Source organism: Scyliorhinus torazame, chromosome 3, assembly GCF_047496885.1.
Source record: "Scyliorhinus torazame isolate Kashiwa2021f chromosome 3, sScyTor2.1, whole genome shotgun sequence".
Lineage (NCBI taxonomy): Eukaryota > Metazoa > Chordata > Chondrichthyes > Carcharhiniformes > Scyliorhinidae > Scyliorhinus > Scyliorhinus torazame.
Window position 1 is genome coordinate 249,596,753 of NC_092709.1, and position 21,706 is coordinate 249,618,458.

The following is a 21,706-nucleotide window of genomic DNA, read 5'->3' on the forward strand; positions in this document are numbered from 1 at the left end:
TATTATTATAAAAACCATTGTCAATACTGAGAAGTAAAATTGCAAAATGAAGGTTTCAAATGACTTGAGTGTATTAGGATGAAATTAGATTTTCTAGTTTTTGATGATAGAACTTAACTACTTAATTCGTTTGAATACTGGATTTTGTTTAAACTGATGGTCTAAAAAGGAAAGTATCCTATTTTCCAAAATGTACACAATGGCCCAAGCTTTAATACATGCATAATTATCAGCAGTGTACATGGTAACTGATGTATCATCAATGACCACGAGACAAGAATGGTGAAACAATTGAGGCTTTATTGCACAAGATGTTGTGCCTCCTGCAGCTGGAACCAGAATGGGAGCAGCGCAGGAGAGCATACACTTTTATATGGCACCTGCTGGGGAGGAGCCAGCAGGCTGGGATTACTGTGGTACCTGTAATACAGTGGCAGTACCGTAATACACATAGTGTGTTACCAGTGGTGTTTACCACATTCACCCCGTTTAAAAAGGAGTCCGGCGGGGGTGAAGAACAACATTGCAGATTTAGTCTGTCAGGGGCTTTGATCCTCCGCTGCGATCGCCTCAGTCCTGGTGGTGGTGTGGGCGCCGATGTGGTCACCTGCGACTCCAGGAGCGTGTTGTCCTCTACCTCGTCACCCCGTAGTGGATCCGGTGAGGGGACGGATACTGCTGGGGTAGGGGCTGTGGTGAGGTTCGCTGGCGGGAAGGTGGGCGTCACAGGGGTGAGGGAGGCAACTGGAGGGGGGAGAAGCGGTACCAGGTCGGGGGTTGTGGGTGGGGACCCAGCGGGTGCCAGGTCCCGGAGGGAGACTGCGTCCTGTCGCCCATCGGGGTGTGCCACGTAGGCGTACTGTGGGTTTGCATGGAGGAGGTGGACTTTCTCAACCATGGGATCCGATTTATGGCTCCTCACATGCTTCCGGAGGAGGACGGGCCCAGGAACTGTCAGCCATGTTGGGAGCGAGAACCCGCGTGTGGACTGCCTAGGGAAGGCAAACACACGTTCGTGAGGGGTCTCATTAGTAGCGGTGCATAGAAGCGACCGGATGGAGTGGAGCGTGTCGGGAGGACCTCCTGCCAGCGGGAGATCGGGAGATTTCTAGACCGAAGGGCCAGCAGGAGGGCCTTCCAGACCGTCCCATTCTCCCTCTCCACCTGCCCGTTTCCACGGGGGTTGTAGCTGTTCGTCCTGCTCAAGGCGATGCCCTTGCTGAGCAGGAACTGACGCAGCTGATCACTCATGAAGGAGGATCCCCGATCGCTGTGGATGTAGGTGGGGAAACCGAACAGGGTGAAGATGCTGTGCAGGGCCTTGATGACCGTGGCAGAACTCATGTTAGGGCATGGGATGGCGAATGGGAAACGGGAGTACTCATCAATAACATTGAGAAAGTACACGTTGCGGTCGGTGGAGGGGAGGGGCCCTTTGAAGTCTATGCTGAGGGAGGCCTTCACCAGGTTTGCACTCCGCGCAGACTGGGCAGTCCCTGTTCACAGTCCTGACCTCCTCGATGGAGGAAGACAGGTTGCGGGCCTTGACAAAATGGAAGAACCGGGTGATCCTCGGGTGGCAGAGGTCATTATGGAGAGCCCTGAGTCGGTCCACTTACGCGCTGGCACATGTACTGCAGAATAGGGCATCAGGGGGCTCATTGAGCTTCCCCTGGTGATACAAGATCTCATGTGGAGAGCTCGATCCTCCTCCTCAAGATCTTGTCATTCTTGACCTTGCCCCGCTGTGTATTGCTAAACATGGTCAGTGAGGAGAGTGAATCGCCTGCCGGCCAGGTAATGCCGCCAATGTCGCCCAGCTTCCACAATGGCTTGGGCCTACTTTTCGACAGAGGAGTGCTGAATTTAGGAGGCATGAAGGGTGCGGGAAAAGAAAGCCACGTGCCTGCCCGCCTGGTTGAGGGTGGTGGCCAGAGCAACTTCCGATGCATCGCTCTCCACCTGGAAGGAGAGGGACTCGTCAACCGCGTGCAGCGCGGCTTTGGCAATGGCCGCCTTGATGTGGTTGAAGGCCTGGCGGGCCTCAGCAGTCAGGGGAAAAACTGTGGACTTGATGAGTGGGCGGGCCTTGTCCGCATAATTGGGGACCCACTGAGCGTAATATAAGAAAAACCCCAGGCATCGCTTCAGGACCTTGGGGCAGTGGGGGAGGGGGAGTTCCAGGAGGGGGAGCATGCGGTCGGGGTCGGGCTCTCGGACTCCATTTTCCACAACGTAGCCAAGGATGGCTAAGCGGTTGGTGAGGAAAACGCATTTCTCCTTATTGTAGGTGAGGTTAAGGAGTTTGGCGGAATGGAGGAAATTTTGGAGGTTTGCGTCGTGGTCCTGCTGATCGTGGCCGCAGATGGTGACATTATCTAGGTACGGGAAGGTCGCCCGCAGCCCGTACTGGTCAACCATTCGGTCCATCTCTCGCTGGAAGACCGAGACCCCATTGGTGACGCCGAAGGGAACCCTGAGGAAGTGGTAGAGGCGGCAGACTTCAAGTCAACTGTGGAGAAGACTCGATACTGCGCAATCTGATTGACCATGTCAGATATGCGTGGGAGAGGGTACGCATTGAGCTGTGTGTACCGACTGATGGTCTGACTGTAGTCGATGACCATCCTGTGTTTCTCCCCAACCTTGACTACCACCACTTGAGCTCTCCAGGGGCTGTTACTGGCCTCAATCATCCCCTCCCGCAGAAGCCGTTGGACTTCTGACTTGATGAAGGTCCTGTCCTGGGCACTATACCGTCTGCTCCTCGTGGTGACGGGCTTACAGTCCGGGGTGAGGTTTGCAAACAACGAAGGTGGATCGACCTTAAGGGTCGTGAGGCCGCAGACGGTGAGGGGGGGCAGGGGTCCGCCGAATTTCATAGTAAGGCTTTGGAGGTGACATTGAAAATCGAGACCTAGTAACAGGGCAGTGCAGAGATGGGGGTGGACATAGAGCCTGAAGTTGCTGTACTCTACGCCCTGAACGGTGAGGGTCGCGATGCAGTACCCCCGGATTTGCACGGAATGGGATCCGGAGGCCAGGGAGATTTTCTGGGTGACGGGGAGTACCGGGAAGGAGCAGCGCCTTACCATAGCAGGGTGGATGAAACTCTCTGTGCTCCCGGAGTCAAAGAGGCAGGTCGTTTCGTACCCGTTGATCTTTACCGTCGTCATAGCGGTCGCGAGGTTGCGGGGCCGACATTGATCAAGGGTGATGGAAACGAGCTGCGGAAGTAGTTGGGAGGAAATTTAAAAAAAAGAAAAATTCAAAAAAATAAATAAAAATAATTTAAATTTTAATTTTAATTAATTGACACAATGTCAGTTAGAGGGGTGCTGTGCTCTGACTGTGAGATGTGGCAGGTCCGGGAGGTTTCCAGCGTCCCGGATGGCTTCATCTGCAGAAAGTGCACCCAACTGGAGCTCCTCACAGACCGCATGGTTCGGTTGGAGCGGCAATTGGATGCACTTAGGAGCATGCAGGTGGCGGAAAGCGTCATAGATCGCAGTTATGTAGATGTGGTCACACCCAAGGTACAGGCAGAGAAATGGGTGACCACCAGAAAGGGCAGGCAGTCAGTGCAGGAATCCCCTGTGGTTGTCCCCCTCTCGAACAGGTATACCCCTTTGGATACTGTCGGGGGGATAGCCTATCAGGGGAAAACAGCAGCAGCCAGAGCAGTGGCACCACGGCTGGCTCTGATGTTCAGAAGGGAGGGTCAAAGCGCAGAAGAGTAATAGTAATAGGGGACTCTATAGTCAGGGGCACAGATTGGCGCTTCTGTGGACGTGAAAGAGACTCCAGGATGGTATGTTGCCTCCCTGGTGCCAGGGTCCAGGATGTCCGAACGGGTAGAGGGCATCCTGAAGGGGGAGGGCAAACAGGCAGAGGTCGTTGTACATATTGGTACTAACGACATAGGCAGGAAGGGGCATGAGGTCCTGCAGCAGGAGTTCAGGGAGCTAGGCAGAAAGTTAAAAGACAGGACCTCGAGGGTTGTAATCTCGGGATTACTCCCTGTGCCACGTGCCAGTGAGGCTAGAAATAGGAAGATAGAGCAGCTAAACACTGGGCTAAACAGCTGGTGTAGGAGGGAGGGTTTCCATTATCTGGACCACTGGGAGCTCTTCCGGGGCAGGTGTGACCTATATAAGAAGGACGGGTTGCATCTAAACCGGAGAGGCATAAATATCCTGGCCGCGAAGTTTGCTAGTGTCACACGGGAGGGTTTAAACTAGTATGGCAGGGGGGTGGGCACGGGAGCAATAGGTCAGAAGGTGAGAGCATTGAGGGAGAACTAGGGAATAGGGACAGTGTGGCTCTGAGGCAGAGCAGACAGGGAGAAGTTGCTGAACACAGCGGGTCTGGTGGCCTGAAGTGCGTATGTTTTAATGCAAGAAGTATTACGGGTAAGGCAGATGAACTTAGAGCTTGGATTAGTACTTGGAACTATGATATTGTTGCATTACAGAGACCTGGTTGAGGGAAGGGCAGGATTGGCAGCTAAACGTTCCAGGATTTAGATGTTTCAGGCGGGATAGAGGGGGATGTAAAAGGGGAGGCGGAGTTGCGCTACTGGTTCGGGAGAATATCACAGCTGTACTGCGAGAGGACACCTCAGAGGGCAGCGAGGCTATATGGGTAGAGATCAGGAATAAGAAGGGTGCAGTCACAATGTTGGGGGTTTACTACAGGCCTCCCAACAGCCAGCGGGAGATAGAGGAGCAGATAGGTAGACAGATTTTGGAAAAGAGTAAAAACAACAGGGTTGTGGTGATGGGAGACTTCAACTTCCCCAATATTGACTGGGACTCACTTAGTGCCAGGGGCTTCGATGGGGCGGAGTTTGTAAGGAGCTTCCAGGAGGGCTTCTTAAAACAATATGTAGACAGTCCAACTAGGGAAGGGGCGGTACTGGACCTGGTATTGGGGAATGAGCCCGGCCAGGTGGTAGATGTTTCAGTAGGGGAGCATTTCGGTAACAGTGACCACAATTCAGTAAGTTTTAAAGTACTGGTGGACAAGGATAAGAGTGGTCCTAGGATGAATGTGCTAAATTGGGGGAAGGCTAATTATAACAATATTAGGCGGGAACTGAAGAACATAGATTGGGGGCGGATGTTTGAGGGCAAATCAACATCTGACATGTGGGAGGCTTTCAAGTGGCAGTTGAAAGGAATTCTGGACCGGCATGTTCCTGTGAGGAAGGAGGATAAATACGGCAATTTTCGGGAACCTTGGATGACGAGAGATATTGTAGGCCTCGTCAAAAAGAAAAAGGAGGCATTTGTCAGGGCTAAAAGGCTGGGAACAGACGAAGCCTGCGTGGAATATAAGGAAAGTAGGAAGGAACTTAAGCAAGGAGTCAGGAGGGCTAGAAGGGGTCACGAAAAGTCATTGGCAAATAGGGTTAAGGAAAATCCCAAGGCTTTTTACACGTACATAAAAAGCAAAAGGGTCGCCAGGGAAAGGGTTGGCCCACTGAAGGATAGGCAAGGGAATCTATGTGTGGAGCCAGAGGAAATGGGCGAGGTACTAAATGAATACTTTGCATCAGTATTCACCAAAGAGAAGAAATTGGTAGATGTTGAGTCTGAAGAAGGGTGTGTAGATAGCCTGGGTCACATTGAGATCCAAAAAGAAGAGGTGTTGGGTGCCTTAAAAAATATTAAGGTTGATAAGTCCCCAGGGCCTGATGGGATCTACCCCAGAATACTGAAGGAGGCTGGAGAGGAAATTGCTGAGGCCTTGACAGAAATCTTTGGATCCTCGCTGTCTTCAGGGGATGTCCCGGAGGACTGGAGAATAGCCAATGTTGTTCCTCTGTTTAAGAAGGGTAGCAAGGATAATCCCGGGAACTACAGGCCGGTGAGCCTTACTTCAGTGGTAGGGAAATTACTGGAGAGAATTCTTTGAGACAGGATCTACTCCCATTTGGAAGCAAATGGACGTATTAGTGAGAGGCAGCACGGTTTTATGAAGGGGAGGTCGTGTCTCACTAACTTGATAAGAGTTTTTCGAGGAGGTCACTAAGATGATTGATGCAGGTAGGGCAGTGGATGTTGTCTATATGGACTTCAGTAAGGCCTTTGACAAGGTCCCTCATGGTAGACTAGTACAAAACGTGAAGTCACACGGGATCAGGGGTGAGCTGGCAAGGTGGATACAGAACTGGCTAGGCCATAGAAGGCAGAGAGTAGCAATGGAAGGATGCTTTTCTAATTGGAGGGCTGTGACCAGTGGTGTTCCACAGGGATCAGTGCTGGGACCTTTGCTCTTTGTAGTATATATAAATGATTTGGAGGAAAATGTAACTCGTTTGATTAGTAAGTTTGCAGACGACACAAAGGTTGGTGGAATTGCGGATAGCGATGAGGACTGTCGGAGGATACAGCAGGATTTAGATTGTTTGGAGACTTAGGCGGAGAGATGGCAGATGGAGTTTAATCCGGACAAATGTGTGGTAATGCATTTTGGAAGGTCTAATGCAGGTAGGGAATATACGGTGAATGGTAGAACCCTCAAGAGTATTGAAAGTCAAAGAGATCTAGGAGTACAGGTCCACAGGTCATTGAAAGGGGCAACACAGATGGAGAAGGTAGTCAAGAAGGCATACGGCATGCTTGCCTTCATTGGCCGGGGCATTGAGTATAAGAATTGGCAAGTCATGTTGCAGCTGTATAGAACCTTAGTTAGGCCACACTTGGAGTATAGTGTTCAATTCTGGTCGCCACACTACCAGAAGGATGTGGAGGCTTTAGAGAGGGTGCAGAACAGATTTACCAGAATGTTGCCTGGTATGGAGGGCATTAGCTATGAGGAGCGGTTGAATAAACTCGGTTTGTTCTCACTGGAACGAAGGAGATTGAGGGGAGACCTGATGGAGGTCTACAAAATTATGAGGGGCATAGACAGAGTGGATAGTCAGAGGCTTTTCCCCAGGGTAGAGGGGTCAATTACTAGGGGGCATAGGTTTAAGGTGAGAGGGGCAGGGTTTAGAGTAGATGTACGAGGCAAGTTTTTTACGCAGAGGGTAGTGGGTGCCTGGAACTCGCTACCGGAGGAGGTGGTGGAAGCAGGGACGATAGTGACATTTAAGGGGCATCTTGACTAATACATGAATAGGATGGGAATAGAGGGATACGGACCCAGGAAGTGTAGAAGATTGTAGTTTAGTCGGGCAGCATGGTCGGCACGGGCTTGGAGGGCCGAAGGGCCTGTTCCTGTGCTGTACATTTCTTTGTTCTTTGTTCTTTGTCACGGGCTGATCAGCGGTAGCAGAGGTATCGGCGGGCCACGAACGGTCAGGCAAACAGGGGCCCGGAGGCGCAGTCCAGGATGGCAGCACCCATGGGGCGCACATGGCGGGCGACATCAAAGATGGCGGCGCTCACGGGCCGCACGTGACTTGTGGTGGAGAAGATGGCGGCGCCCCTGGATCATACGTGGGGGGTGTAGCGATGCTGGGCCTGGAAACAGCGGCGACCGACCGGGCCTGGCAAATGGAAACAAAGTGGCCCTTCATCCCACACCCGTTGCAGGTCGCGCTCCGTGCCGGGCAGCGTTGCCTGGGATGTTTGCTCTGGCCACAAAAGTAACATTTGGGCCTTCCGGAGTTGGCTGGCTGCCGCGCGGCGCAGGTTTGCGGTGTACTCGAGTCAGCTGCTGGTGGGGCCCACGAGGGTGCCGCGCGTTCGGAGGTGTAGGCCTCCAGATTACAGGAGGCCACTTCTGGGGAGTTAGCAAGCTGCACGGTCTCTGCAAGGTCGAGTGTACCCCCTTCCAATAGCCGCTGGCGAACGTAAGTAGACTTAATGCCCTTGACATAAGCGTCTCTGATTAGTAGTTCGGTGTGTTGGACTGCCGAAACTGCCTGGCAGTTACAGTTCCTACCGAGTATCCGTAGAGCCCGCAAAAAATCGTCCTGGGACTCCCCCGGGAGTTGCCGTCTCGTGGCCAGGAGGTGCCTGGCGTACACTTGATTGACTGACTTGATGTACTGCCCCTTTAGTAGCGCCATTGCTTCTGTGTAGGTGGGCTCATCCCGGATGAGGGGAAAAACTTGTTTGCTCACCCGTAAGTAGAGGATCTGGAGCTTCTGCGGATCTGAGAGTTCTTCAGTGGCTGCTCTGAGGTATCCTTCGAAGCAGGCTAGCCAGTGCTCGAAGGTGGCAATGGCTTCGGCTGCGTGAGGGTTCAGCTCCAGGCGATCAGGCTTGATTAAGACGTTCATCTTGTAAAATCTTGTACAGTCAATTGATGTACCATCAATTCCCACGAGACGAGAATGGTGAAACAGTTGAGGCTTTATTGCACAAGATGTTGAGCCTCCTGCAGCTGGAACGAGAATGGGAGCAGCGCAGGAGAGCATACACTTTTATACGGCGCCTGCTGGGGAGGAGCTGTGGTACCTGTAATACAGTGGCAGTACTGTAATACGTGTAGAGTGTTACCAGTGGTGTTTACCACAGTAATCTTGCAAGGTCAAATTTCCTGCTGGCTCTAGCTCATTAAATTGTACTTCCTGCACAAGAAAAGTCCACAGACAGTCACAGGATTCTTTGACCTTTTTCCTGCCAATAGAGAAATTGGGTTGAGCAGCACATTTTGCAGGGCAGCTACTCAGCTTTAAATACTTACTTGGAATTTGGAGCTAAGTGCATCACTGAAGCATTCATATTGTTGTACCCAGTAAAGGCATGTCATATTCATATTTTAATCATGGACTCTGATTCCAGGTTAATAGAGCTCTTCAAAAATCACAACTAAGAGTTGGCAGGAATAGCAATGAGCAAATTATTGAGGAGGGGTCTGGGCAAACAAGGAAACACATAATACAGAAGGGGTCTACCATTTATTCATTTACTTAAAAATACTAATATAATTTGTTGCCAGGTCAAGTATGGCCATAGTCATAAGCAGAGAATAACAGGACAAGGTCAGTCTTTCTTTGACAGATACAAAGAGATCAACACATGCCCCTAGTGCCTCAGAAGTTGGGTAAAGTACTCCAGTGGGCACATTTGCAGTTAAGATGGCTGTGGTAAACCACTGTGTTCCTATATTAAGGGTTGTACGGTAGAACCTGCACTACAGGTTCACCTGGGCCCCTGCATGCTAGCTCCGCCCAGGAGCCGGGTTATAAATATGCGTGGCCTTCAGCTTGCAGCCATTTCATCAGCTGCTGTAGGAGGCCACACTTCAGATACTAATAAAGCCTCAGTTTGAATTCAACTTCGTCTCCAGCCAAATCAATCGTGCCTCAATGGCACACTTAGCAAATATCCTCCATTTGTCACAATCCTTCATGTCATCACTAACCTCCCCAATTCTCACATCAGGGTCTACCCAGTAGAAACACAAATCAAATTTGGGACCCAATTTACATAATTTTCTGAGGATTTCACAGGCCCACAAGGGACTCAGTGTTGCTGTCAAAAGTAGGAAAATTGCAAACAAGAGGAACGCAAAATCAAAACCTAATATTCTGACCTACACACACACACATTGCTGAAGATTCTCCCTGCACCATGTGGAGCCATGAAAAATTTTACAAACATCAGCAATCAGAGATGCAAACAATGTCACGATTCTCTTCAGAAACAATAAAGATTTGACTGATTCACTGCAGCAAACAATCACTTGACTGTAAGATACCAGGAAAAGTTGAACGGTGAACATTGCTGATAGCTTTTTTCCCAATTTTTGTTCAAACAATTCAAAAATGGCACAGGAGCACATCAATACTCAAATCAAATCAGATCACAGGCACATTAGTCATCTTACCTTTATACCAGGATCTCTACTTGTGCCAAAGTGTGCGACAATTAGGTCAACAGCAGTATTCACAGCCTTAACAAGACCTAATAAAAAAAGATATACGACTAATACAGTGGATTTCATATTGACAACTCTGACATTGCTTTTTAAAAAAATTATATCATGTCCAACTCAACTCCACTGAAAACTTTACATGATCATTGGAACAGAAAATAATGTTGGACAAATGCCATACAAGCTTTAAACGCTACAGGTCACAGAAACCTCCAGTGTTAGAAGTTTTCAATCCACACAATTTAATTTGTAATAATTTTCATCCACGTACAAAGTATTTGGGTTGCCAGTGATGCCATTCACTCAAAATACACTGCAATTATATAAAGGCTCACTGGCCCACAAAATACAAACTGTATTTCTTGACAAATTCTAATCCACAATGTTTGGCCTATACTTTAATTTGTGACCAAATTATTGAAAATTCAACATTATTCAAATTGTTTATTGTCGTGGTTGTACGGAAATTGTTTTCCTAATACCAGTGAAATTCAGTGATCGCAGGAAATATTTAACATGCCAAATTTTGGTCAAATGAGAGAGTTCTATGCTTGATAAATATATTTGAAATGTCCTATATTTTAAAATTAAATTCAAAATATTAAAAGATGATTTTTACCCTTTTTCTGTAGCAAATCTATAGAGATACTTTCTGCAGCTCCATCAGGTGATAAACAGAACTCAGCAGGCGGTTTCTCAGTCAATGAAAAATAATCCGGAAAGAAATCACTGTAATAGTTCTGAAGCTGCTTCACAGATTGACCTACAGTAAGGGAAACCATATTATGTAATCCGAGGGCAAATAACATACTTTGTCTGACATTCTCCAACCATATTCAATCTCTCTCTGCATTCCCCCCACTCCAATTCCAGATATCCTGTATACCCTATTTTACCTACAGATTTAAGTGACTACATAACATCAAATTTAACTCAGCTGTATTGCAAGCTTTCTTGCTGAAGATGTCTGTGTTAGAGCTGTGCCTTTTAATTTTTATCAAGAATCAAGATAAGATTAATTTTGTTTCTATTCTTTCATAGGATCTGTGTGTTACTGGCAAGGTCATGGAGCTCCCATCAGAAACTGCCCTTGAGGTGGTGGCAAGCTGCCTTCTTGCCATCCACGTGCTTTGCCTACACCCACAATGGTAATAAGGAGCGAGTTCCAGAATGTAGACAATTTATTTCCAAGGGAAAGCCGTAGGTAATGGTATTCCAAGGTGTCTGCAGCCCTTATTCTTCTATATTCAGGGGCCGTAGGTTTGAAAGGTGGTGTTGAAGGAGCCTTGTTGAGTTGTAGCACATCTCGTGAATGGTACATACTGCTGCCACTGTCCACTAATGGTGGAGGAGGGAGTGCCAATCAAGTGGGCTGCTTTGTGCTGAATGCTATAAAGCTTCTTGTAGGTTGGTAAAGCTACACATCCAGGCAAGTGGAGAGTATTCCATCACTCCTGACACTTAGAATAGATTTGGGAAGTCAGGTGGTGAGTTACTCACCACAAAATGCTCAGCCTCTGATCTGTATTTATTTTATTTTATTTTTTTTAAATGTATTTTATTACAAACATGTACCAAACAGGTTACAGCGAATAATCACCCCAGAAATCATACTTCCCAATAATCAACTAGATAGTCTGTACAGAGTTTTCCCCTTTTTCACTCCTCCCCGCGACAAACAGCCCCTCAAACATGGTCACAACCATCCCCCACTTTCCTCGAAACCCCCTGAAGAGCCCCTTAACTCATACTTTATCTTCTCTAATCGTAGGAAGTCGTACAGGTCACCCAACCAAGCCGCTACCCCTGGTGGCGATGTCGACCACCACTCCAGCAAAACTCGTCGCCGTGCAATCAGAGAGGTGAAGGCCAAGGCATCGGTCTTCCTCCCCTCCATGAGCTCCGGCTTCGATGAAACCCCAAATATCGCCACCAAAGGGTCCGGGTACACCTCCTCCTGCACTATCCTGGCTAAGACCACGAACACTCCAGCCGAGAATCTTCCCAATTTTTCACAACTCCAAAACATGTGCACGTGATTCACTGGCCCCCGCCCACACCTCTCACACTCATCTGCTACCCCCTGAAAGAACCCACTCATTCTCGCCCGAGTCATATGCACCCTGTGCACCACTTTAAACTGTATCAGGCTCATCCTTACACTAGAGGAGGTCCCGTTTACCCTACGCAGTGCCTCACTCCAAACTCCCCAATTGATCTCCCCTCCTAACTCCGCTTCCCATTTCTCCTTGATCTTCACCACCCGCTCGCCTCCCTGCTCCCCCAGCCACTTATATATATCCCCAATTCTTCCCTCCCCTTCCACATCCGGAAGCAGCAGTCGCTCCAGCAGGGTGTACTCTGACCTGTATTTATGTGGCTAATCTAGTTAAGTTCCTGGTTAATGATGAGCCAACCCCCACCCAAAATGTTGATGGCGTGGGATTCAGCAATGGTAATGCCATTGTTGAATATCAAGGGAAGGTGGTTAAATCCTTGATGTCACCAAGCTCATATATGGCAGTTGTCTTTTAATACCAATAAATACAGCGAGATAAACTTGGGTAGGGCCAACTCCAGTCATGTTGGCACCATCCAGGGTTGTCTGCTTAAGGTTGCTGAATGGAAGAGGAACCTGGAGTTAATAGTGCATAACTTGTTGAAGCTCCATGACCAATGCCATAAAGCTATTGTTGAAACAAGTAGGGTGTTAAGATGCATCCCCAAAATATTATAAAACTAGAAATTCCATCCTTTCATCATCAGTTTCAGTCTTGGAGCCCACGCATAATGGGAAATATAGGCCCTGAAAAATGTTCAATTAAGGATAGCCCTCAACTATCAGGATAAACTAAAGATAGCTGTAGCCTTATCATCTAGAAAAGCACAGATTGCAAGGAGATTTTAATTGGCAAATATTTTCCTATTTTTATTCATTCATGGGATGTGGGTGTTGCTTGCAAAGGGAATTTTCCCATCGCAAACTACCCTTGAGGAGGTGGTATTGAGCATTTTGGACGTATTTTGATCGTTAGGAGTTATAGTGTCTCTGGAGCTTGTCTGATTGCTTCAAGGATCATAGAGGAATTTTGGAGATTTTGTTCCTGTATCAGACAAATCTCCTTTGCTTCTCTTTGGACTACTATATGGGAAACTGAGGCAGTGTGTGGGAGCATTTGGCATGGAAGTGTTTATAACAGAAGTTGGGGAAATGAGAGCTCTAATGTATAATCATTATGCAATTCCAGTCTAAATACAGCAGCTAGTCTTTATCCATGCTTTTTTTTGTACTTAAACCTGTGAAACATAAATATACAACATAAATGGGAATGTGTTAAAGGGAAGATTATTAATATTTCATGATGAATCTTCTGCCTCCCATATCTCATCCCGGGCTAGATACTTCAATATCACAATAACCACTGTTAGATTGGCAACTGCCTGAAACAGCCATCATTTAATGTAATTTGAGCAGTGCCTTTGTAGGTAAAGTCAATGGTCAAAGTGAATGGTTAGTGCCAGTTGCCCAATATAACTGGCTGTCCTCAATATGTGTGGCTGGTATAAGTGGCAGGGACGGTACTGTGCAACAGTATTTTGTATCAAAGGGATTTTCTGCTTGTCGGTCGACCATAGCATCAGTCATATATATTCCCTCACTCTAAACTAGTCTTTGGCTGAGAGAGAACGTGCATACCATTTTTCCATCACATCCACCACTGAGAGTTTGTGACTAAGCACTGTGAGTAATATGGGAGCTGCCAAGAGTCACTTGCTTCATAATTATCGTCATCCCTTGTGAAACTATTTGTTCTTTTTGCCTCCATTCCATGACCATGAATCTATATCCCAAGTTGCATGTCGGCAGATCTGCTTACTGAGTCTACCCTCGGCTGATACTGTTGTCATTACTGTTAGATTAGCTGTTAATACCACTGGGTCACGTCATAGAGAACTTGATAGCTCTTTACCAAAAATCCCATTCACAACAACGAGCAGTAACATTCTCTCAAACATTTAAAAAATAAATTCTCTCTGGTTCTAAAATCATCATCATGAAGCAATGTTAATATGTACACACTGAATGAAACTAGTTTTCAAAATTATTGTTTGAACAGATAAACGATAACAGATAACACTAGTAGACAGAAAGCGTAGTATAGAAAAGTATTAAACAAAGATACTGTGGCAAAAGCTATAAGCAAATAAATAACATGAAAGAAATACTACAAACTATATGGTTATATATTCTGAAAGCACGAAACAGAACTGCACCATATAGCCTTGAGCGAATATGGCTGACACCACTTGTGCCGGAAAATTCCAGATACGTATTCTTCTTGACCATTCCGGGACCTGACTGTTTAGGCTCCAAATTACAGCCAAATCCTGTTATTCGGTTATGACCGAGGGGATTTCTTCTACGATATTCCCTCCATTTCAATGTCAGAGGTGTAATGTGATTAGCTAGAATGCACAATAGATGAAAAACATAGAAGAGCCAGAGAGATTTAGTGGTGTAAATTCACATTCTAGAATGCTTTAGTAATGTTCTATAACAAGAATTTTGTGACATACTAATATAATCATTCAATTACATCAGAGAACATAATTAAAATAAATTGTTAAAATTTGCAGATTCATGACATCAGTTTCCTGAAGTTTAACTTTCTTGATTAAACTTCCTGCTTTTTAGGTACCTGTCTTTGAAAAGATCCTCTTCGAAGGACTGGAAAACCCCATTTGCCATGCAACATAAGCATTTATTTTTAATACACATATATACTTTGGATTGCTTTTCTTTCATGAGAAATCATTGAATCACCAAGTTTAAGGCACAGAAAGAGGCTATTGGCCCATCGTGTTTGTGCTGGCTGAAAAACAAGCCACCCAGCCTAATCCCACTTTCTAGCATTTGATCCATGCTGTTTGAGGTGCAAATCCAGACACTTTTAAAATGGGTGAGAGTTACTGCTTCTACTACCTTTTAGGCAATTAGTTCCAGACCCACGCAAGTCTCTGGGTGAATTTTGTTTTTCATCTCCCCTCTAAACTTTCTACCAATCACTTCAAATCTATGTCACCTAGTCACTGACCTCTCTGCTAAAGTAAATATAGATCTTTCCCATCTACTCTATTCAGGCCCCTCACAATTTTGAACATCTCAATCAAATCTCCCCCTCAGCTTCCTGTTCAAAGGAGAACGACCCTAGCCTATGCAATCTTTCCTCATAGCTGTAATTTTCCAGTCCGAGCAACATCCTCATAAATCTCCTTTAATCCTTCTGTAAGGAGGTGACCAGAACTGCATACAGTACTCAAGTTGTGGCCTAACTAATGTTTTATATAACTCCAGCATAACCTCCCTGTTCTTTTATTCTACACCTCAGCTAATAAATTAAAGGATTCCATATGCTTTCTTAACAACCAGATTGGCCTGTCCTGTCACTTTCAGGGATCTGTGGCAATCACTCTAATATCCCTCACTTCCTCTACACCTCACCATTCTCCCGCATTTTGTGTATTCCTTTGCCACGTTTCACCTCTCCAAATGAGTCTCCTCTCATTTCTCTGGGTTAGATTCCATTTGCCACTTTTCTTCCCACCTGACTAGTTCATTGATATCTTCCTGCGGTCTACAACAATTCTCCTCTCCATCAACCACACAGCTAATTTTTGGATCGCCTCAAACTTCTTGATCATTCCCCCAATAAATCATTAATATATACTACAAAAAGCAGGTGAGTAGTACTAAGCCCCATGGAACCTCACTGGAAACAGTCCTCCAGTCGCAAAAACATCCATCAATAATTACCCTTTGTTTCCTGCCATGAGCCGATTTTGTATGCAGCTTGCTACGTTCCCCTGGATCCCATGGGCTTTCACTTTGACCAGTCTGCCACGTGGGACCTTGTCACAAGCCTTGCTAAAATTCATGTAGACTATGTCAACTGCTCTACCCTCATCAATCCTCCTTGCTGCATCCTCAAAAAATTCAATTAAATCAGTCAGACACAACCGTCCCTTATCAAATCTATACTGTGTCCTTGATTGATCAATGTCTTTCTCACTGTCAATGTATCCTGTCCCTAAGAATTGATTTCAATAATTTGCCCACTTTCAAGGTCAGACGGACTAGCCTGTAATTATTCAGTCTATCCCTTTTTAAACAAAGGTACATTAGCAGTCGTGAATCCTCTGGCCTCACCTGTATCCAGCGAGGATTAGAAAATGATGGTCAGACCCTCCACAATTTATTCCTTTGCTTCTTTTAATAGCCTGGAGTACATTTCATCCAGCCCTTATGATTTCTCCAATTTCAAAGATACTAATCCCCTGAATACTTTCTCTCTCCCCTTTGCTTATCACATGCAATTCTTCACACTCCTCTTCAATTATATTGCCTGCATTGCCGCCCTCTCTTGTGAAGATGGGTGCAAAATCTTCATTAAAGAACGATACTCACATCGTCTGTCTCCACACATAGGTTACTTTTTGGTTTCCTTCGTTATCCTCTTAATGCATTGATAAAACATCTTTGGGTTTGCCTTGATTTCTCTTCAATATCTCAATATTCTTTCATGCCTTCTTTGTTTTCCTCATTTCCTTTCTTATTTCACTCCACCACTTTCTATACTCCTCTTGGCTTTTTGAAGTATTGAGCTCTCGGTGTCTAACATGTAAGCTTTCCTTTTCTTATCCTGTAAGCTCTTCGACATCCAGGGGGTTCTAAATTTGGCCATCCCACCTTTTTTTTTGTGGGGACATACTTACTCTGAAAGCCTTGAACCTCCTCTATGAATGCCTCCTACTGCTCTGACACTGACTGACCTTCAAGCAGTTGTTGCCAGTCCACTTTTGCTAAATCACTCCTCAACTCAGTAAAATTAGCCTCGTCCCAATTTAGAATTTTAACTCTGGTTTTATCTTTGTGAAAGCGGACTCCTTTATAGTAGATAGGCTCAAACACCAGTTTCCTGCTCTACTCAAAACACAAATGAGTCCATGGAGATGGCAGTGAGCTAGGCAATCTCATCCTGCAAATGAGAAAGTAATGAGCATGATGGGCTAATATAAAAACAGGAGTGGAAAATTAAGCTAAGATAAATAAAATAATAGCTATCAGGAGAATTTAATAATGCCAAAATCTCAATTTCTATTTCCCTCATATGAAAACTTGCTTCTTTCAATAAATAGCTTGAGGATGAATGGAGATGAAATCTAAGCCAATAACTTTCCTGGCCACGAGCAAAGCAGCCTAGTAATCAGTGAAGTACTGCAGATCATGACAGTTATAGCTCCATTCTATTTTGTTACTGTTTAAGAAGTAAAGTCAGTGTTTACCAGCAGTGAAGCCTGATGCCACTTGATTAAGTAGTGCAGCTTTTCCACCTCTGCCTTTGTTTTCCTTCTGTTGATCCAGATGACAGCTGACACCATTTGCTGTTACATCAGTTGAAGTTGGCAACACAATTTGATGGGAACAATAGCTGGAGTTCTGTGCAGCTTTAAAGTATCCTTGCTCTTTCTTCCGAGCTTCCTTGGGACTCTTTGTTTCATCTCCGATCTGTTGAAGGTGGCTTTTGCTTGGTGAAGCAACACCTTTCGCTGGGGATGATGGTATTGAAAGGAGATTAGCAGATAAAGGACAGGATCTACTTCTTGGAGGGTGACTTCCATAATTTCTTTCTGGTGAGACAGCAGAAGATGCAGAGTCTCCACTCTGCAAGACAGGTGCATCGTTTTTCACTGGTGAGTAACTGCCCAATGGTGATGGCCTAATTGCATCTGGTATAGGTCTCCGTAAACAATACTCATTTATGGGAGAAGAGTTTCTCTGTTTCTCATTCTCATTTGTATTGAATCCATTCTGTGACTGGCCTACTGTTGCTATGTTTTCCAATGACACCATACCACCAGAAGAACTGGATGTACCACCTGAATGTTCATTCGTTGTTAGCTGACTGCTTGGAATACTGTACATATACGAGACAGAAGATGCACTATGGTTTTGCAGTGGGCGAACCCTGGGAAGTTGTTTGCTCAATGGATGGTGAAGAATAAAAGGTTGAATAGGCAATGTAGTTGGGCGCTGTTCCTTACTATAACGGATAACTGCATTAGCTTCTGATCCACCACCTACATCACCATAAGTAGACAAAGGACAGAGGAAAGAGATAGATAAGACCAAAACGTTCGGAACATATGAATTAGAAACATTTTTTTAACAAGAATTATGGAAGAAACAGCAGTGAAAAAAAGGGGCAGGCAAACAGCAGGGCAAAATTGGTTCCAAGTAGGAACCAATTTTCAACATTTTCAAGCATTTTCAAACAATGCTGAAAATGACAATTTTATTGTACATCTTTACATGTGTTTTCTTCTCAACATGAGCACAATTAACTTTAGAAAGAAAGACAACATTGTTTACAGTTGATATCCAAAAGACAGTTCCCAATCTAAAATGGAATAAAAATGAAACCGGGGTCAGTTAATACCTCACGGACCACAACAAAAGCAATAATTACCAATCATATCCCTGGCCCATCTAATGTATCTTTAATACTTGACAATGAAAAGACATCAAGAGAGGTTATGGGGAGAGTGCTTGCATCCAGTTTTAGCTGGAAATTGATGAAATGGACATGAAAGAATTAAGCAGGAAGAGGATAATAAATAAGTGGCATAAGTAAATGCCTCTACCCTAAATAGTTCTGCTTGTGGAATTCTCAATCTAATGTTCCAATATTACGCTGAATTTACAGCAGGGATTTGGCTCAACTGAGCTATGCCGATCGGAAAGAAAACTGTGTGGTGGATGCAAAGCGAAATAGACCTGTTAAGCGTCTGAGCCAGAAGGCGGCAGTCCGTGTGGAACGTGCAGAAATGTGAAATTATCTGCTTTGGTGGGAGGAATGGAAAAGCAAAATACTTTTTTAAAAGTGAGACACGAGTAAACGTGGCTATTGTCCTTGTACACGAATTACAAAAAGTTAATGTGGATGGCCAACAAGCAATTAGGAAGGTAAATGATAATTTAGCCTTATTGCAAGAAGAAATCTTGCTGAAATGATATTGGGCGGGCTTTCACAGAGCGTTACAGAATAATACACTGCAGAAAAGGCTTTTCGGCCCATCGCCGTCTCTGCATCGACGCATGAAAGACATCTGACCTGCCTACCTAATCCTATAGCCTTGAATGTTATGACGCGCCAAGTGCTCATTCAGGTACTTTTTAAAGGATGTGAGGCAACCCGCCTCCACAATCCTCCCAGGCAGTGCATTTCAGGCCATCACTACCCTCTGGGTAAAAGTATTTTTCCTCAAATCCCCCTAAACCTCCTGCCCTTTACCTTGAACGTGTGCCCCTCCTAACTGACCCTTCAATTGAGGGAGCTGAAACGAAAGAGAAAATGCTAGAAAATCTTAGCAGGTCTGGCAGCATCTGTAGGGAGAGAAAACAGTTAATGTTTCGAGTCCAATGACTCTTTGTCAAAGCTAACAGACAGAGAAAGTGGGAAATAGTTATACTGTGGAGTGAGAATGAAAGATGAGTCATAGCCACGGAAACCCAGGAAAACAGAGAGCTAATAGCCACAGAAACCAAGGGAAAAGAGTGCTAATGGCAGTCCCCAGAGAGAACAAATGGTGTGAAAGGCCAAACAGCAGAAAATAACATCAGATGGTAAAGCTGCACTACTTAATCATGTGACAGACGTAGATGTGGGGGGAGGGGAAGGGGGAAGCAAAGGAGGGAAAGCGTAAGGAAAGGTGGATAAGATGGGGGGGGTTAAATATATATTAAGAAAGACAAGAAAGAAAGAAAGAAATGGTAAAAGACAGTTAAAATGAAATAGGATGAAAACAAATGTGTCGAGGTGGGATAGAGCTAATCATCTGAAGTTGTTGAATTTGATGTTGAGACCGTAAGGCATGCCTAACCGGAAGATGAGATGTTGTTCCTCCAGTTTGCGTTGAGCTTCACTGGAACATTGCAGCAGGCCAAGGACAGACATGTGGGCATGGGAGCAGGGTCTTTTGTTAAAATGGCAAGCAACGGTAAGGTCAGGGTCCTGAATGCGCAGAGACCGAAGGTGCTCAACAAAGCGATCACCAAGTCTGCATTTGGTCTCTCCGATATGGAGGAGACCACATTGGGAGCAGCGAATGCAATAGACCAGATTAAAAGAGGTGCAAGTGAAACACTGCTTAACCTGGAATGAGTGTTTTGGGCCTGGGGTGTTAAGCATGGAAGAGGTAAAGGGGCACGTGTTACACCTTCTGCGATTGCATGGGAAGGTTCCATGGGTGATATGAGCTGTGGCCTCACCAAAGTTCTATACAACGCAAACTGGAGGAACAACATCTCATCTTCCGGTTAGCTCTACAGCCTTCCGGTCTCAACATCGAATTCAACAACTTCAAATGATTAGCTCTACCCCACCTCAACCCATTTGTTTTCATCCCATTTCATTTTAACTGTCTTTTACCATTTCTTTCTTTCTTGTCTTTCTTAATATACATTTAAATGCCCTTCCCCCATCTTATCCACCTTTCCTTACCCTTTCTCCCCTTTGCTTTCCCTTTCCCCTCCCCCACATCTACATCTGTCACAGTTTACCCTCTGATGTTAATTTCTCTGCTGTTTGGCCTTTCACATCTTTTGTTCTCTCTGGGGACTGCCATTAGCACTCTTTTCCTTTGGTTTCTGTGGTTATTAGCACCCTGTTTCCCTGAATTTCTGTGGCGATGACTCATCTTTCATTCTCACTCCACAGTATAAATATTCCCCACTTTCTCTGTCTGTTAGCTTTGACAAAGAGTCAGCGGACTCGAAGCGTTAGCTCTTTTCTCTCCCTACAGATGCTGCCAGACCTGCTGAGATTTTCCAGCATTTTCTCTTTCGTTTCAGATTCCAGCATCCGCAGTAATTTGCTTTTATTAATTGAGGGAGCTGCTGCTCGCTATCCACCCTTCCATGCCCCGCATAATTTTGTACACATTGATCAGCTCGCCCCTTAGTCGTCTCTGCTCCAGCAAAAACAACCCAAGCCTATCTAACCTTTCTTCATAACTTAAATGTTCCGTCCCTGACAACATCCTGGTGAATCGACTCTGCACCCACTCCAATGCAATCACATCCTTCTGATAATGTGGTGACCAGAATTACACACAGTACTCCAGCTGTGGCCTCACCAAAGTTCTATACAACTCCAACATGTCCTTCCTGGTTTTCTATGCCTTGGTTGATAAAGGCAAGTGTCCCATATGCCCTTTTCAACACCTTATTAACCTGCCCTTCTGCCTTCAGAGATCTATGGACAAACACGCCAAGGTCCCTTTGTTCCTCGGAACCTCTGTGTCAGGCCATTCATTGACTATTTCCTTGTCAAATTACTCCTTCCAAAGTGTATCACTTCACATTGTTCAGGTTTAAATTCCATCTGCCACTTTTCTGCCCATTTGAGCATCCCATCAAAATCGTCCTGTAACCCAAGACACTCAACGTCACTGTTAACAACCCGGCCAATCTTTGTGTCATTCGCAAACTTACTGATACTACTCCCTCGACATAGTCATCTATGTTTTTTATATAAATGACAAACAATAGGGGACCCAGCACATCCCTATGGTACGCCACTGGACACTGGCTTCCAGTCACTAAAGCTGTCTGTCATCACACTCTGACTCCTACAGCTAAGCCAATTTTGAATCCACCTTATCAAGTTACCATGTATCCCATGTGCAATTGCCTTCTTTATAAGTCTCCCATGTGGGACCTTGTCAAAGACTTTGCTGAAATCCATGTAAACTACATCGCCTGAACTTAGGCGAGACCATGCCTGGAGTATGTACAGTTTTAGTCTCT

At 45.5% G+C, this 21,706-nt stretch overlaps 1 protein-coding gene across 7 annotated transcripts in view; it reads right to left on the minus strand.

The window, feature by feature from the left end:
* The window catches only part of rusc2 (RUN and SH3 domain containing 2), a 189,403-nt gene that overhangs the window by 45,305 nt on the left and 122,392 nt on the right, over positions 1-21,706 (minus strand). For 5 of the 7 annotated variants that reach the window (XM_072497089.1, XM_072497091.1, XM_072497087.1 and 2 more), the window contains 4 exons: positions 17,182-17,976; positions 14,113-14,304; positions 10,457-10,600; positions 9,790-9,866 (listed from right to left, as the gene is read on the minus strand). In XM_072497089.1, the coding sequence (XP_072353190.1) occupies positions 9,790-9,866; positions 10,457-10,600; positions 14,113-14,304; positions 17,182-17,976 (1,208 nt within the window). The remainder of the gene's footprint in view (positions 1-9,789; positions 9,867-10,456; positions 10,601-14,112; positions 14,305-17,181; positions 17,977-21,706) is intronic. The other 2 variants (XM_072497092.1, XM_072497093.1) reach the window with 2 other exon arrangements.